The sequence below is a fragment of the Pristis pectinata genome, chromosome 2 (assembly GCF_009764475.1).
Source record: "Pristis pectinata isolate sPriPec2 chromosome 2, sPriPec2.1.pri, whole genome shotgun sequence".
NCBI lineage: Eukaryota > Metazoa > Chordata > Chondrichthyes > Rhinopristiformes > Pristidae > Pristis > Pristis pectinata.
In genome coordinates, this window is record NC_067406.1 from 72,729,448 (window position 1) to 72,749,312 (window position 19,865).

The 19,865-nt window shown below is 37.3% G+C and overlaps 1 protein-coding gene across 2 annotated transcripts in view; it reads right to left on the minus strand.

Moving 5' to 3' along the window:
- pcdh7b (protocadherin 7b) overlaps positions 1-19,865 on the minus strand; it is a 289,327-nt gene that overhangs the window by 127,935 nt on the left and 141,527 nt on the right. The window contains exon 2 of one of the 2 annotated variants that reach the window (XM_052042602.1): positions 12,658-12,874. The exons of the other annotated variant lie outside the window; for it this stretch is intronic. Within the exon in view, the coding sequence (XP_051898562.1) occupies positions 12,658-12,874 (217 nt within the window). The remainder of the gene's footprint in view (positions 1-12,657; positions 12,875-19,865) is intronic. 2 annotated transcript variants of the gene reach the window in all.

Here is a 19,865-nt window from a genome sequence, read left to right on the forward strand (position 1 = left end):
GACTAGAAATTCTTCAATGTACAGAAACACACCTTTAAGCAGTACTATGTGGGGAACCCATACCAGTTTTGGTCAAGATTATGGGGCAGACACATTCTAACATACTCTGCATGACAGTCATGAATCCCAGAACTTTTGTGTGTAATTATGGCATAAAGTGGATTAGCCCCAAAGCTGTGCAAAAAGTATGTGCTTCCTTGATGAAAATGGTTTCAATTGTGCATTCACCACCGATGCGCAAATTCCTCTTCCTCATTCCCTTTGTCAGTTTGATATGCAGATTAAAATCACCCATGATAATTGCAGTTCCCTTTTTATATGGCTTTGATATTTCTCCATTTATGCTTTGTCCTATTGAAAGGGAACATTTTGGGGTTTTTTTTTAGACTACTCCCATCCATATCTTCTTTCCCCTGCTATTCCTTATTTCCACCCAAACTGATTTCACATCACAATTCACTGCATCACTGTATCACTGTATCACTACTCACCACTGCACCAACATCTTCCTTAACAACAGCAATCCACCTCCTCTTTTTTGCCTATTCTTTTGGAATCTTGAATAACTTGGAATATTGGGTTCCCGGCCTGGTCATCCTGTAACCGTATCACTGTAATAGCTATTAGATCATACCCATATAGTACTATTTGTGCTGTCAATGCATCTATCTTGTTGCAAATGCTCTGTGAATTCAGATAAAAAGCCTCAAGCTTTCACTTTGTATAATGTTTAGTTACTCTGGGATTAATTTCTGCCACATACTTTTGCTTATATTTTCTGCCCTTCCCTGTCATGCTTTGATTTTCATTTTCCTCCTCACTATCCTTACCTCATTTCTTTTTGATGTATTAAACTTCCCATCTCTGGACACCTCCCCCACCCTGGCCTCTAGTTAGTTTAAAACCCTTTCTACAATCTTATGAGTGTGATTTTGCCAGGACACTGGTCCCAATGCTGTTCAGATGAAGCCTGTCCCCATTGGAACAACTTCCTGATTCCACAGTGCTGATGCCAATGCCCCATGAATTGGAACCTATTTCTCCCTCCCCCATACATAAGCAACACATTTGCTTCTTTAAACTTGTTTATGCCAATTTATATGTGGCTCAGACAGTAATCCAGTGATTATCACTGCTACAGGTCTGCTTTTCAGTTTTGCCCCCAATTTGCTCAGAATTCCTCAGCGGAACTTTCTTCTTAGTACTACCTATGTTATCGGTGCCTTTTTGGATCACGGCAACTGATCTTCCCCCTCCCTCTCTAAGTTCTTCTCCTGCCCAGAATAGACAACCTTAACATTGGCACAGGGCAGGCAACATAATGTTTGAGAATCTCTGTCTTTGCTGCAGAGAAAAGTGTCTGTTCTCCTAACTATGCTACCCCCTATGACCACTACATTATTCTTTTCTCCCTCTACTTGAATGGACCCCTTTGCCATGGACAACTGGCACATCTTCCCTGCAGTCCCCACCCTTGACTAAACAGAGAACAAGAATAAGAATAAGGATAAGGACTGAGGCTTCTCCAGGATGACCCTGTGGATCCCACCACCTGCCCCATTTGCAGTGACATCCCCCTGTCTGTGACCTCTGCTCAAATTTGAGGAAATTAATCTAAGAGGTGTGACTGCCTCTTGGAACACAGTGTCCAGGTAATTTTGCCATCTCTGATATGTCACAACATTTGAAGCTCAAACTCCAGCTCATTGATCCTAAGCTGGAGTTCCTTGAACAGCCAATGCTTGCTATAGATGTGATCAGTATGAACCAAAATGGGGTCTATCAGTTCCTATATGTTGCAACTACAATTCATTGCCTGCTCAGCCATTCCCGTTCTATTTAATTAATTAGATTAGACTAGTTTGGATTTATTTTTTTTAGACTTGGTGCACTCCTAGCTACAACAATAAAACTCTTGGCAAGTCAGAGGAAACTGGGAAGAAATACTCACCAATCACCAACCTGCTGACCTGTGATGTCACACTCCAGCCCTGGATCAGAAACAACTTTGATCTTTGCTGCACTGATTGGCTTTCATTTATCCTTGCTCAATAAAATGCATCCATATACCTACTGGGTGCAGAAGCAAAGCCTGCAACTTCCGAGGACAATAAGGTTTTCACTACATTGGTACAAACAAAGCTTGTGACCACAACAATAGGATAGTGCAACTATGCACCTATTCCACTGCCATCGGTCATATTCATTTTTTTCAACCATCCAGGAATGTCAGAAAATTACTAGCTGGGAACAAAATACATACATTACTGACATGGTTATTGACTGTCTTTTACTATATCACATTGCCTTTAGAGCTGTAATATAGTCAGAGCCACAGGTTCACCAGGAATGTCATGAGACATACCAGTCACACATTGGTGCAAAGGTTCCAGTGCTATAGTCAATCTGGGAACTTTACACAATAGATCTCATACAAATTTACTTCAGTATTACAGGTTACTATGTTCTACACAGTACAGCAATGTCCACACTGGAGTTGGAGGAGGCACAGCAACGTGAAGAGACAGGATAGCTGAAGTAGAATTAGAAATGGTGAAGGACTACAAGAAGGATAGAAAAAATTCAATGATTAAATTCTATCAGTAAGTGCTTGATCCCCTTACATGCGATAGCCCCTAGATTTACAATCCTTTTACTCTTTTCACTGCTTCCTTGATTCATTGTTAAGGAATTTCAAAACATAAAATCCTGACCATTCTTATTGGTCATAATAGATTGATGACCAAAGTCTAATCTGTCACTAAGTAATTGGCTTTAATTCTGAATTCCTGTAACATCTTGAGAGCAGTGAACTGGATGAAGACACTGAGGCAGACAACCCCAGTTTCGTCATTTGCTGTGGAATTCTAAGGATTTGTTCAAAATGCTGGGGAGAAAGGAAGTGATATGTTGTCAGATAAGGAATGATGAAGAGTGCTCAGTCCCAGTGTTAGTGGTACCTGAAATCTTTCAGATCGTTCTCGTGGGGATCTCTCTCCCACCAAGTGGAAACAAAACTTCCTTGCTGCCTTTGCTTCTTCCACAAGGACCTCAAGGGAAGCTTCAGAGAACAATTCTTTCTTCTTCCAGCTTAGTCAAGTTATAATGCAATCCTCCTTAAGAAGACTTCTGCAGGCCCTTCAGAAATTGACCCTGAACCTTGATGGATTTCCATTTGCTCAGCAATCATGTAGGAAACCTGCCTGTCACATTAAAATGAAGCCAAATAGTTAATATAGCTCAGTTTCAAGCTTCTGCAGTGGCTGAGTTTTGCATTTACCCAAGAAACCTTGAAATTAAAATCAGGACTTTATATTTCCTACTCTATAGGAACAAGTCTTCCTAGGATAAACAATCTTACAAACTAACAATTGACATTAGTTATTAAGAATGTTGAACATATGTGAACAATAGTCCTATACCTGATCCACTCCTGGTGGAACTGGTAAAATGATGTTTGCCCTCTGAGAAAATACCCACAGCTCAAGCTAAACTTTACGATAAGGAGCTTTGTGGGATGGGGTCAAGGGGAAGTTGTTTATCAGCTTATATAGTATTAAATTTAAGTTCCAAGCTCAAAGTATGAACTTCAAACTGAGTCTGATCTTCTAAGCTGTTTAATGGAATCTGTACAGGAAAAGTGTTTTTTGATGTAGCCTAGAGGCTGTGACTGTGAGGTTAATGCAGCAACTTTTTACATCCATCCAAGAGACAGAAAGAGTTTCAGTTTAATATTGCACCTTTATCACAGAACCTCCTACAGAGGCTTCCCCTTGGGTGCCAGACCAAAGTGTCCGCAGAGATTTTTTTAAATGTTTTTGAAAAGAAAGCAATATCCCTATTGACTCCTGGGAACCTCTGTCCCATGTCTACTCAAAGTGGAAGAGGAGCATTTGGGGTTGTATTGAGAACCTCAAGACCATGCATCAAGAACACATAGAAGCCTTTACATGCCCCATTTATGGAAGAGTCTCCAGTGCTCACATTGGTGTCATCAGCCACCTCAGAACGCAAAAAACCAAAACCACAGCCATCCTCAATCCTGAGGGACTGCCTAAGAAGTATCGAACAACAGCATTTTTAAGGTAGTTTGGCTTGCATGTTTTTTTTTCTTAAGTATAACATAGTTATCTTTCTCACCCTCACAAAATACCAAAATGTATAGTTATTGTTAGAATGTTAGAAAAGTGGAACCTGAAGTGCAAACCAAATTCCCATAAGCAGCTGTGTGGTAATAACAAGATAATCTGTTTTAATGATATTGATAGAGGGATAAATATTGGGTAGGACACCAGAGATAACTCACCTACTTTTCTTCAAATTAATGTTGTGGATGTTTTACATCCATCTGAGGGAGCAGATAAAGTTTCAGCTTAATATTAAATTGGAAAGGCAGGACCTTGCACGATGGATTTCCCACAGTGCCAGACTGAAGTGTCAGCATCATTTTTTTTAATGCTGATGTTTTTGGAATAGGATCTGAATCCACAATCGACTGACTCAGAGAAAATTGTGCTACCGACTGATCCACAGCTGATGCTATAGCTAAAATTGAAGGAATATATCAAGTAATAGCTGTTCACCATTGTTCTGATCAATGCTTTTTAACATTGCAGGGGTATTCTGTGGCTTGTTTCTCTGCCCCTTTTTCAGTTGTGTAGCCTTGTTAAATAATATGGGAAAAGGAACCAGTTATTCAATCCCTTGAAATAAAAATGAGCAAAAATCACTGACATTGCAGGACCAATGTCTATCATTGAAATGATGTGTTAATTTCAACTTTGACCCAAAGCAAAGCAAATAAACCTACAGCAATCTCTGTTAATGACTGAAAAGAATAAACTGAACACAATTACTTTATGTATATATTAGAATCCACATCCACCACAGTTTTAATATCGAGAAGACCAAACATTTTGAAAAGTTCCTTCTCGGGCAAAATGTTAATTTTCATTAAGATATTCTATTAATATGGAATTGAATCTTGTCTGCTTGAGAATGAATAACTGTCTTTTCTGTGACAGAAATGTTGTAGGCTTGAATTACAAAATGACTAGTAGCTATGCATTTGTACTTGTATGTGCAGCATCTAAAACACTTTGGATCAGTACTATCAGCTTTACAATGTGTTGCGCTCCTGACAAATCAGAACTTAGTTCAGGCAATTATCACTAGCAGTTTCACGAGATTGTCAGTCTATACAACAACTCCGGATTGCATAGAATGAGAAAGAACCTCTGCCTCAGTTCTATTCTATCCAATAAGTAAAGTTACAAGTTTCAATAGAGCATACAAAATTTGAGGCAATGGGAATGAGCAAATACAGGATCTGAAATTATATGATAGCTTCCCAGAAAGAGGAAGCTTTGTTTTCTTCCATCATATCTAAGGACTGGGGGAAGATTCAAAAGCATACATCTAAACTTTGTAAAACCTCTGCAAGAAAGCATTTCACACAATACTTGTGTGTTCCTATGGTATAGTGGTGCAGCATTTAATGCTGCTTGTTCATTACTCTGGAGATCCCGATTTGATCCTGACTTTGGATGTGTCTTTTCAGAGTTTGCATGTTCTCTCTGTGACCATCTGGGTTTCCCATGGGTGTTCTGCTTTCTTCCCACTTACCAAAGATGTGGCATTGGTTAGTTGGCCACTGTAAGCTACCTCTTATTTGAGGTTAATGGCAAGAAGAATCAAAAAGGAATTGATGGGCATACGTGAGGAAGGATGAGCTGCAGGCATCAGAGAAGACGAGTTGGGCAAAAGGGCCTGTTTCCGTGCTGTATAACTCCATGATTATGAAAAAAGCAGAGAGGGAAAGGGACTAATGGGTTTGCCCCCAAGCCCCAGCATGGATCTGATGGACCAAATGGTCTAGTTCCGTGCCATTATATAAAAGGTGTTTTTGCCTTACATTTAATGTCATGACCTCCAATGATTTGATGCCAATAAATCACTAACTTGTCAAGCTCAGCTTTGAAGCAGGTGTTCTCATAATTGTGGCACCTGTCATAAGCAAGCCTGTTGCTCACTTGTTTATTCCAAGCTTGTTATTTGAAATGACATTAATCATTCCTACATGGCTTGGCAGTCCGAAGGATCTGTTATAAGATATGGTCCATTGAGATCAAGGTCACGAATAATGGTTACAGCCTCGGCCTTCCAAAAGTATAGGTATATTTTAAAACTGAATTAACAATTGTGTCAAAGCTATGAATCAAAAGTTACAGATCTCCATTAAACAATAAAATGAGAAAACAGCAGGCTTCAATATATTTGCTGTATTGATTTTTTTTTGCTATGCACATAACTGTACCATGAAAATTAAGATTGTGGTGATGGAACAAAAGAAATAAAGATGTAGAAAAACTGCATGGAAGTGAAATAATCTGTGTGTTTTAAAAGAAAACATACATTTCTGAAACTGCTACATGTGATGAATAGAATAATGCACATAAAGAATATCACATCTAGATATTGCTAAACAACCATAGACAAAATTCAATCCGAACTGTTAAATTTATGCTTTCTGTTGGAATGGACTGCATTGGCTACTTGTTACTACTCACCCCTAAATTCCTAGTGAGTGTTAAAAAAACCTTTCATAAAACACCTTCACATGTTTCACTTGAAATTTGCTTCACAAAACAAGGGGATTCAATTTTTATCTTGAGTTTAGAAACAGGTTTCGCATGGCAGCTGGCAAAGCTATTATTTTGTGGCTTGATAGAAAATAGCAAAATGAAGTAATGCAGGAACTAAAAAATCTCTATAAAATACATATTCTGATGTTGCTGCTTTGGGCCAAAAACTGTATTAAAGAAAATAAACAGACCAACTTTTGAGGACTTTGTCAAAATATTGGAATAGACCCTAACAGGAAACTAAAAGCAGAACCTATCACTGTTGATCAAGGTGATAAGTTTCAGCCATAAGAACATGTGTAATGAGGATGGACAGTATACATGAAAAGCCCAGGTGGACTGGCAGAGGTAGATTCAATTCAATTTTGAAATTATTCAATTATCTGCCAACTTCAGCTTGCATTTTTGGGATACAAAAGCAGGACTTACATTTTAACCTATAGTGAAATAATGATTTTAGAAGAGGTTCAAGGAAGGTCTACATTTAACAAGATTTTTTTAACAACTTGGTGATGTTCAACTTATTTCTTTATTTTGTGAACAATGCACCTGTAAAGATCTTTCAATGACACATTGTTGTGCCTGAGAGATTAAGAAAACAGAACTTGTTTTTTTAATACATATTACTGTGCTGCTATTTAGCCAAATTAAGCATCACCAATAAATAAATAATGGAAGAGATAAATAGTTCACTGGATGAATTTTGAAATAATGCAAATATGCTGCACAAATTAATCATACTTAAATGAAGCATCTGGGGATGTGGTGGCGAGTATATTGTTTAGTCTTTAGGAATGAAGGGTGATGTCTTTGAAATATATAAAATTCTGTGAGGGTGAATGCTGAATGATTGCTTTGAAGAGTCTAGAACTGTGGGACACAATTGCACAACAAGAGGTCAGCAAAAGAAGACTGAGATGAATGGTTTCTTTGCATATTGTCATTCGTAAATAAAATTTAAAGCTTATCACAGGATGTGAATTTCATGGGCAATGCTAGCATTTATTGTCTATTCCTAATTGCTTCTGAATTAAGGAGGCACATAACAGTCAATCACATTGGGAGGCCTGTTACATTTAGGCCAGATGGGGCAAGGATAGCAGATATTAGCAAACAAGGTAAATTTTTAACCTCAATTCAGTAGTTTTTGATCACCATCAATGAGAGTCATAATTACTTGAATTTAAATGCCCTTGATGGAATGGTGAGCTTTGAAAACCTGTCTCTGGATTAACACTTGTCCAGGAATTTCATGACCAGTCTTGGAATCTACACTGTTCAATCAGAAGACCAGTCATCTTCTTACTGAATGGTAGAGGAGGGTTGCAATGCTTTAGGCTGACACCTGGTCCACTGTTTAGTGTTCTTATTGTTAACATTCTCCATCAAATTGTGTGACCCATCAAAGCTTTAAAATTAGAGTTTTTTCCTTGTTTTCTTGTAGAACATTATAAAAGCTTCAAACTAACCCATATATGTGCTTCTTTTCTGAGTTGGGTTAAAGGTGTTCTATGTAAAGGCTTGTAAGAACTTATGAGTGAAATTTTGTTCACTTCTGTTCCTCTGTTACCCAATACATTGTTTTTGTTTCTGACAATACCTCATATATATTTTACTTCATATACTATAGAATCAGCAATACACCTGCACAGCAGAGATGGGAAAGAATCTCTTGATAATATTTTTGATACTTTTACCAATCACCTTGCATGTTAACTATCTCCTGCCCTGGTGACATATAATATCACTCATTTTGCTTTCCTGTAGGGAATGTATACAGTAAGGCTCTGGCTTGATTTTGATTATATCCCACTTTATTTCTGCCAGCTTAAAAATCATATAACCGTCATTCTCCATTACCTGGAGTAAATAAAGGGTGCCTGTCTGTAACTTTGACTCAGTGAATATGTATGACAGGTATGATATTTGTAGTCCATATTTCAGACTCCTTGTTTATTAGTACTATGCCTTGATATCTTCTGGAGGATTGAATCATTTTAAATGTTACATGGGGATATGAATATGAGGTTAGCAAATATGCAACTTTTAAAGTGAACACAGATTTTGGTTCTATTCAAGAAAGAACAACAGATACTGACATTAAACACAATTTATGAGCAGAAACTTTGAGCAAAATAACTTCTATCCTCAAGATGTTGGCAGAAAAAACATAAGTTTCTTTCATATTTTAGCTAGCTGAAAGAAACTTTGGTAGTAAATAAAACTTAAGACTTATAATCACCCTCAGGTAACTCTCATGTCTTATGAGGTAGAGGAAGGTAAAGTAATAGAATCCAAAGTCACAACACAGAGTATCCAAATTTGTGGTGGGAAATCTCAGAGCCTTTTCTCATATCTCCTATCTGCGTCCACACACACACACACACACACACACACACACACACACACACACACACACACACACACACACACACACACACACACACACACACACACACACACACACACACACACACACACACACACAGTAAATTTTACATTCTTCAGTGCCATAAGATGAGTGGTACTGAATGGTTGTCTCATTTATGTCTCTACCCATTTTCTTTTCCAGCTACTTCAATGACTTTGATTCAAAAGCACCAGTTTTATACTTGCACAAACTTGATATTGTCCCCACGCTATCGGCTATGTTGAATATATATATCTGCAGTAAAACTTCCAACTCTTCTTTCAAGAGTCAGAATTAATTTTTATTAGTTTACCCAGATCATGAGCACCTGTTAAAGAAAGATGTGCATAACTTGACACAAAGCATTCACTTGCATCTAAAGGGGTGCAGCAGTTAGTGCTGCTGTTTCACAGCCTCAAGATTTGGGTTCATTCCTGTCTGTGTAGCGCTTGCATGTTCTATCCTTGACCACATTCCAAAGATGTACTGGTAAACTAATTGCCTGTTGTAGATTACTTCTTAATGGAAAACTAATCTAAGGCAAGTTGATGCACAAGTGTGAGAGGCAATAAGCTGCAGTGGTACAAGGAAATAAGGAGGGATGGAATGGGATGAAAGGGATTACTCTTTAGAAGTTGATAAGGACCAGTGGGCCAAATAGCCTGTCTGTATATATATAAAAAACATCCTTTCTTGCAGACTTTCAGCATGGTACCAACTTTAGAAGTTAAAATTTGATTGTTGGCTTTTTTTGACTGACAAGCAAAATAAAATCCTGTAATAGTAACTCTGATTTGCTTCTTGGTATAGGTGAACAAATTATATAACTATCTTCTATAGTGTAATCAGTTCAGTATTCATTTCTCTCATGAACGAAAAGATGGATAATCTTACCCTCTTCATGGTTTCAACTGTTATGGCAGTTTAGCTGCAGGTACCAGCTTGAAATCATTACACTTTGAGAACAATGAATACTGCTTAGTAGCAGTTTCCCTCGTTCTAATATCCTTTGGTTGTGCATTTAACAGACTGTCTAGTCAGCCTTTTTGCTGGCTGCAAAAATATAGAAGTGAGGTTTTCTTTGGCATTGGCTCTGTAGGTAAAATGTCATGGACATGTTCCTCAAGGGATTCTTAAAGTACTTCCACTAAAGCAATCCTTGCCTCAAATTTATTACATATTCTATGTTGGTGAAATGTCAAAAATCACACATAGTTGAAATAGATTCCACAGTGTAACCCTCTCAAAAGTAAATACTAATGATTGTTAGGTGAAAAGTAGGGAGGTCAATTCTTTTTCAAAATCATGTACCTAGTGGAAAAGGTAAAGTTATTTGAGAGGTTATATCCTTTAAAAGTAGTTCTCATTATTTCTAATGCTTCCACTTACATGTGCAAGGTGGCAGGCTATAAAGTAACATTGACATTTTAGCATCTGTGTTTGCCTCCTAAAACGAGATGAAATTCTGTATTTGCTTACACACCATAATTTAAAGAAGGAGCAATGTTTCTCAGGATTTGGATACATGGAATTAAGGTAATGATCTTCTCTTAGTCTTACTGACAAGGAGAAATGCTATTGGCTTGGAAGATTTGCAACAAATATCTACAAGATTTATACAGGCTGCATGCCTAGTAAGCACTAAGAGCTTAATTCCTCCTCTTAAGTAGTTCAATAATTAAATTATGAAGGTCAGCTAAACCCAAAAAGCACCCCTACATATTTTTATATAAAAGAAATGAGACTTCAGTTTTAAGAGTCAATGTTTATCTTTTTTTTTATCCTGGGTTACATCTCTATGTTACAGCAATTCCATTTACTAATTAGATTAAGTTCAAATGAAATTAAAGAACGAAGTTGTGTGCAAACCATTTTAAAAAAAAGCCTTTGCAAAAGTTGAAAAATATTATTGCAGAGAAAATAATAGCATGGAAATAATGCTGTGTGATTTTACTATGCAAGCACTATACATTTATATTAAATTCTTCCAACCACTCATATAGAAGAAATGTTAAACTATTTCATTCACTGTTTCCTCCTAAATTGGTTAATGTCTCCATATAAAAAGGCATCTAAAGTAACTGTACATAAAGGAGTTAAGTAGCATACATTCCAGGCTAAGGTAGCAAGAACATCTGCTGCAGAAACTACTGGGATAAAGAAATAGAAGAGGAGCATAAATTGAATTGACTATGCTAGCTTTCTAGCTTAGAAAATAACTTTCTATCCCCAAACCAATAAAGCACGGGCTAAAGAACAGAGCTGCAAAAGAAGGAAAATTGCTTTTGAGAGAAAGTAGATTTTCTGCCTCAAAGTAAGTAGCACATACATAATAAAATGAAATCTCTAGTGCTATTACAATGTATTTGAGTGCAAGACAGCAAAATAGAAAAATAATTTATTCTTACTCCATGTAATTAATCCTAATGCTTGGCTTAATGCAAGCTCTAACCACACAGTTTCTATAACTGCTGACAGATGCAGCTTGTCTTGCAATGAAGCTTGTATCCTGACAGACTGGCCAATATAACTTTCTTCCAAGTCAATATATCTTTGAGCAAGGACATGAATGATTACTTAGGTAAGTTCTCTTACGCAGCAAAAAATATCATGTTGGCTAAACAGTGTCTTAACTTTATTTCACCAGAAAGGTTTTTTTGTGAAAGTGAAATAAGTGACCTTCCAGTGTTAATGCAGCATGAGCCATACATCTTCCTGAAATCCCTGGGTACTCTATCTGTAGTATTCTCAGCTAGTTCCTCAACCTAGGTCAATTGTTACTGTAAGAATTATTTTCAGTCTGATATTGAATAAACTTCATTAAGTTATTTAATAATTTAACCTAAACTGCAATTGGAAGAACAATGAGAGTTAAAGAGAAAGTTCTAAAGATGTATTACAATTAAAGGGATAACTAAAACATCATCATTGCCCTGAATTCACCACCTCAGTCAGTGCCCATACCCTCTCCTTAACACCATGACCCATTATCCATTTCAGCTTCAGGGATGCCCAATGTTCTATTTGTCTAGAGGCAACAAACTACAATGGGGCAATTGCCGATTGCCATCAGTGACGCATCCCAGCAGCACACCCCATCAGCCCATTAGATAGTCACCTGTAACTTTCCAAAGGCACACATGAATAAAGGTTATGTGAACAATGAAGCAGAGGACAACCTTGTGTCCACAGAAACATTCTACAGCAGGAAAGAAAAGAGAGCAAACAAAAATCGGTTCAATAGCTTGACAGAAACAAATACAATTAAAATAAAATTGTTTCCAGTTCACCAATTGCATGTGTAGATGATTCAGGAGAAAATTATAAAAAGCCCTTTGATCAAGTACACTTTAAATAAATCTAGCACCATATGTATTTTCCTGGAAATTCGAATGAAGTTTACAATCTTAAATCTGTTGACAATGTGAATGTAATAACATTTCTTTGTATTCATGGAGAAATATTTTTTTTAAAATAGCATAATGTTGTCTGCATTTCGAATTCTGTATTGCCAAGTTACCTTCTGTAAATCCTTTTATTCAAGCATCAATATCAATAATAATTAGTGGTTTGAAGAAAACAGGAGTGGTTTTACAACCTTACCATTTTCCATATGCTCTGCCTCACCAACGCTTCCATCAGGTGTGGTCCTCTCATAGTTGTCTTCTGGAAGTGGGAGTGAACCTAGTCTTGGTCCCGATGAACTCTTGCTGCTAGGAGTTTCCGATTCCTCTAAGCCGCTGTCATAACAGCTCTGTAGGGACCCTTGATGTGGATCCTGAGGCTGACTCACCACAGAGAAAGTCACTCGACGAAAGGGCTAGAAGAAACATGACTACAAGTGTCATAGTTGTATTTATATCATTAAATTCGCAAAGCAACAATTGTGTTATATGAAGCATAGAGAATACAGTGGAAGCCTGCTGAAATACTGAATGAACATTTCAACTTATAGTCCAGCAGCAAATGTTATTGTGTCCACGTGAAAAATTCTTGGGTACAATAGATGTTGCTAATGTAGCTAGTCATAATTTTTCACAATAGATTTTGATTATTTTGTTTATATGTTGCTGCATTCATTTTTACTAGTCTCTCTTGTATTATTATTTACTTTGAACACAACAGAATATCTTGTGGCTAAACACTTTATCTCATTTAATACTAGTCACCCGATCCACTTGGAACTCACTTAATTCTCAGATAACCCAACAGGACTGACTTCAACATGTCTGCAGTGGCAGACAAAGAGCAGCATCAGGGGATCAGCCACCCGCCATCGACAATGCTCAATTTCCCTCGTAAATTCAAAAGGTTAAAATCAACACACTGGTCACAAGTATTGGCGCTTCTCGAGGATAGAAATAAAACATTTTAATTTGCCATTTTCAATTGTGTAGAAACCTAATTTCAGTTATTTCTGAACAAGTTACAAAATGTACAGATAACTCAGTTGTAATGAGTCAAAACTGCTGATGTTATTTATTTAACATTTTAATCCTGGCTGTGCAACTCTTTATCTCCACTTATCTTTTCTTCCTTCTACATTGTAAAGCTTTTAAAACCCAGGACTAAACAGTATTTTATGACACATCTCATCACCTTTTCTCAACCTCAGTGGTGTCCTTAGCCTTTGGCCCATACCTTAAGTAACAGATCGATTAGAATTTGCAACAGAGATCCCTTACAGTTATATTTCATCTAAACCTATCATACAACAGATGTACTTGTGCACAAATTGACTGCATATTTGATGAATATATTACAGGTTATTACTTACGGTGGTAATGTGTAATCAAATGTCATTGTTTACAATATTAATGTACAAATAAAATTATGAGTTAGTAAAGTTGATGGCTTTTGGCTGCAATCTGCAGGTCGATTTAAATTTACTTTAATTTTAGAACAACTTTTAGACTGGAATCCAACAATAATGGGGTGAAATTCCCTTGCATTCCCCATCCATCCACCATAATATAAATGGAAAAGCAATGAAACCTCAGTAACTCGCATAAACTGCTTTTAAGTAATGATTCATCCATCAAGTTTATGATGGAGAATGCAAAAATCCCTGAAAAAATTTACTCCCTTGTATAAATGTATGTAGAAAACAAAAAACATTGTAATTGCAGGTTACTGAGGATATTGATAATATGTAGAAGCAAGCCATAGCACTACACCAAATAAAAGTAAATGAAAATGCATGGCAATTATTGCAACAGTGTTTTGGAGGAGGTTTGATACTTCTGTGAGCCTATGTGTCATATGTACTATTTCATCCTTCTAGTGCCAATTATACCATCTGTAAAAATCTTCCCAGCCAGACCTACTATGTCAACCATGCCAAATTTGCCATCTGTTCCAAAGTTCTCAATTGTGCCATCTACGCCAACTTTGCCAACAGTCACATATGCCTGTTTTATAATTGTACCAACAGTGCCACCTGTATTACAAATGCTTGCTGTATAGTTTTGCTTAATACAACACTACCTATGTAAACTGCTATCTTTCAGACTTGCAAACAAAACAAGTCCTGCCCACTGCATCATCTAACTTGTAAAACACACTAAGAACAAGTAAAAATAAAGTAGTGGGAATGATTTGTATTATTCTCCCATCCAAACAATCAGGTGCCTGATATGCTGAACAAAAGGTTTCTCACTGAGAACAATGCCTTCTATTTCTGGCAGTGCCTTCATGCTCAGTCATTTGAATCAAATATGTGTCTCACACTAATAAATGACCCATCTGAGGCTAACTCATAAAATTGTAATTTGCCCATTCTTGAAGATCTGAATGTTCATAAAATACTTTAAATTAACATATTCAGAGACTGCTGACAAGTAAATTATTGCTAATGAATAGGAACCATGTTGGAAAATTGGAAGGAAATTCACAGCAGAAATAGCAAAGCCTTAAAATCCACCTAGATCAAAGGGGCAAAATAATCTTGTGTTGTAATGCAGCCGAATAACATCGATATTATTTTTCTATTCCATGGTTTGAGACTTTTAATGTTAAGCTTTGGAAAATAATGTGGAAATAAGGTTATGGGATGGAAATCCAGGCATGCTGAAGTAATTGCCTCTCCACTTTGGTTCCATTGATGAACAACCAAAGGTGAATTTTTACCTTCAACAGTTTGATATTCAAATCAACCCAGTTATATGGATTTACACAGACATGCTAGAAATGCTCAGGTTTCTGCACAGTTAATGTGTCAGATCAGTAACATCCTATGAGAACTGGAAAGAGGGCTATCTGAGAAAAATAGAGGGCTATGGGTAAGCCTAGTAATTTCTAGGGTAGGGGCCTGTTCGGCACAGCTTTGTGGGCCAAAGGGCCTGAATTGTGCTGTAGTTTTTCTATGTTTTCATATTTCTACATAGCAGATTTTAAGCATGGAAAGAAAAGTAAATAGGATATCTGTGATAAGGCAGAAAAGAGGAGAGATTAAGTGACAAAAGGGATGATGTCCAATGCAAAAGAGGAAATTAATGAGGCGTTAAGCAACCAAAGATGGGGCTAAAGAAGATATAGACAGGATTTGATCCTGCTTCAAAATATTGTCCAAATATTTTCTTTCGGTTGCTGCCACTTTCTGACTGAATTTTCTTTTATTGTTTCAGATTTCTAGTATCTAAGTTTTTTTTTGCTTTTATACACACATTTATCCCAAAGTTATATATAGAAATGGGGTTCCTATTCACTTGGCTAGACAAAGTAGTTACTCTTCCTGATTTTCCAACAAATGTACACTGAAAGAATTACTTTCTGGTACACACTGATACATCCTTGCATAAGGAAGCTTTCCCAAACAATAACCTACATTTATGGGTGTTACATACTGGATCTTTATATAAAAACTTGTTATATACAAGACAGAAAGGGCAGTGAGATTACAGAAGGATCATGTTTGTCTCCTCACTGCAGATTTTTGGGTATGTACTGTATTTCAACAAGTTACTTTAGGGAATCTTTGGACACCAAAATTTATACACCACCAAATTATAAATGAACGTTGTTTTTATCTCAATATTACACATAAAATAGTATGCTAATGATCTCAGACTGGCGCATTTAAGATTTTTTTCTGCAAATTTGAAACTGAAACATACTGTAACTTGGTGTTAATGGAATTACAATGAGATGTCTTGTTTAAAACTGATTCTGAGCACTGTAATGAACAAAAATATATTTCTATACACGTTGCTATACCGTTGCATCAATGTCTTGTCATTTTTCAGTAATTTTGTGAAAGTTCCAGGATTTTTCTGTATTTAGTTTTATCATTAATTGTTATTCTTTATATTCTTCTCAATCTGCCTTCACCTTACATTTTCAGTTTTTTTTGTCACAATATTTTTCATGAGTTTTCTCATATTCAGACAAAAAAAAACATATGGAGAGATGAAATACATCCTTACTGGGCAACCGACATCCAGAAATAACAAGCATATTTGGAAACAAACTAAGTCTCATCAACTTCAGCCTCAATTTTATTGATTCTGTTCCTCAAATGTTTATTGTTAAGCTAGTGGCAGGGGGGATCCCTCTTGACGGTAAGATTGCATAGTATGAAGTGGTCACCATAAATTTCACACTAACTCTACTGAGGACTGTAATCTTCTTCTAGGATGATCCAGGCAGTGGAAGCAACAACACAGAATGGCAATGGTCTGCTCTATTGCATTTTGTGTTAGAGTATAGTTTTCACTATAAGCATGGGTTGCACAATGGAGTCACCAGCCACATCATAGCTGTCGGGCCTTGTTACCAAATAACTACACTTTTGTCTGCTGAAGAAACTTAAATACAGCTGTAATAATGCAACAATGGAGAATGAATGCACCTTTACTTCTGCGCAGTTATAGATCAGGCACTCATGGCATAATTCACTGCTCATGGTCACAAACCAATTGCATATTGAGACAGCAGAATCGATTGTGGAAGAGCTAATATGTGGCACTGCCAAGCAACATCAGTGCAATCAATGGTCCAAGGGAAATTCGAAATCCAAGTGACTCTCTATCTCTGGTATCCAGTAAGAGAGCATGAAATGTAGTCAGCTCTCTTTGAAAAGAGAGCATCAGTGACCTCCTTCACATGGTAAACAGTGGGATGTTGCAAATATCTCCAGCTCTAGCCTAGAATGAACTAAATGCATAATAGACAGTCACCTTGACAACCACAGCAGCAAGATCATTATCCTACTTGAAGCTGCAGTTGGGGACTGCAGCAGATTTTAACAGGATGTCATTATTAGTGAAGACATTTCATGTACTGTGACTCACTGATGTCCATGTCAGAGAATTGCCACCTGAAGGGCGGAGGCTGTTAAGCTTTCCCACTGATGGTCTTTCTCTTCTCCCTTTTTTCTTCCAACAGCTTGCCCTGCTCTAAATGGCCCAAGCTCATTCTGCTAGTCATATTCTACTGCAATGGGAAATACCCATGTTGTGACCACTGATTTACAAAGAAATCTTAAATGCAATAATTACTCACTAGCCCCTCTTTTGCATCTTGTAACATTTACAGAAAACCCCATACACATGTAAAACATACCAACAGCTGCAATACAAATGACTGGGAACTCAGTGGTAGGTGCTCCTTCCTCCTAATGAACAGGTTTCCAGTCAGGCAAGGATAAGAGAGAAAATTAGTTGGAGCACTGAACTCCAAAGTGGCAATGCTGACAAGAAATCAGATTAACATCATGAACTGCCTACCCTACATGAATCTGCTGATGTCCTCGAGAGACTAACATTCTCACTAAGAACATGATGGCATAAGAAAAAGAATAGGGGGAGATCATGCAGCCATGTTCCACTGATAGTTCTTTAAAAGTTTATAAGTTTATTTATACAGCACAGTAACACACCCTTCCAGCCCAACAAGCTTGCACCACCCAATTACACCCATGTTATCCGACTAACCTGTACGTCTTCAGATGTGGGAGCAAATCGGAGCACCCGGAGGAAACCCACGCAGTCACAGGGAGAACGTACAAACTCCTTACAAACAGCAGAGGGAATTGAACCCCGATTGCTGGCACTGTAATAGAGTTATGCTAACCACTACGCTGCCGTGCCGCACAATTAATTCAATGTCAGATCATGGAATGAATTGTAAATAATAAGGGGAAGTAAAGTTGGGAGTAAGAGAGAAAGATAAGTAGGACAGGATGAAAGTAAAATTTTGAAATCTTATTTTATGTTATTAAAATAAACTGCAGTAAATAAAAACTGAAGTAAATTCTTCACACTTGCAAAAGTTAGTTTTCAGTGCCATAGAGGCTATTTGAAAATTATTGACTGATCACTCCCTTGTTTCCAAGCAGCCAGCCAATAAGTTTGCTCTGAAGTGTAAAAAGATCAATAAAGATCTGCCACAGGATGAAAGTATGATTCAGATGTCTGGGTATCATGTGCACAAATGTAGAAATAGTGCCTTTTGTCTGGGCCCAAGCTGCACTTTGCCCTACAGTCACAATCACTGGTAGGTGACCTGGGTGGCCCCTCGACTGCCACATTTTTTGCGCAGTCAATGACATGCTGCACATGAAGGAAGCCGGAACTGCAAACTTGAGCCGCAGCCTACTCTGCCTTGCCTCGTTATTGTCAAAGCTGATGCGGTTGTCATGCATTATGTTTTCGTGTCTGCAATTTTTTCTGCAGAACTAATGTTTCTGAGGCAAACATTCTGAGATGACCAATTTGTGGCCACGATCCATTGGAGAGCAGTCTTACTCCAGGTTTGTGAAGCTATTACCATTCCTGTGGAAGGTAGTCCTGCTTTGTTCATGTTGGTCCTCATCTGTAGTAAGATATATCATCCTGAACTAAAGAGATATCCATGTTGCTGTGAAAGGGCTCTACAGCAGAGGTAACACTAGGAAACTTCCAAGTTTAGAAACTAAAGTCCAAAGCTTTGAACTTCTCATCAAATGTTAGCAAAGTTTATTTACAGCATAAATTCCATGTTTAAAGTCATTCACAGTAACATCCAAGAAAATGGTTGAGAGGTTGTCATACAGATTGATATTTTTCCTGTTAACCCTTCAATCTCTCCATTGGCACAATTTTTTGGCTTTGAACTCTCTCTGATCCTGGTGTATTGTGAAATCTGTGGACTCAGTTTAAGTTTAAAAAAAATCCAATGTTCCTACCCCACTCTAACTGAACAATTAATATATTGAAAATGGCACCACTTGCTATTGAGAAAGGTACAGGAATGTTTAAGTTATTAGACTCGTAATCAGGGTTCTGGACTATTGATCCAGACATATAGATTTCACCATGGCAGCTGGAGAACTTAAGTTCAAGTAATTAAGTACATTTGAAATTTTACAATAAAAGCTAGACTCAGTTACAATAAGCGTAAAATCACTGGATTGTTATAACAACCCACTAGTTTAATTGCTGAGCTTCTAGGAAAGAAATCTATCATTATGACTCTCTATAAACTTTTTTGTGACTCCATACCCACCAATGTGGTTGACTCATAACTCTTTCCTCAGCAGCAATAAGGGATGGTCAATAAATGCTGAGTTGCCAGTGAAGACCTCTCCCTGCAAATGAATTTTAAAAAGTCTCCCAAGGGGGTTGCTCACATATTGCTCAGATTAAGTGCAAAATTCATCATATTGAAGCTAGCTTCCTGATCTGCTGAGCTCTTTGGCACATTTAGTACAACCCACCAGCACATTTCCCCCACCCCAACAACCAGTCCCATACCCACAAACTTAAATTTAATCCTATGTTTATTTGAATTAAAATAGTTTTTCCCACTTCAGATGGAAACAATTATTCAGT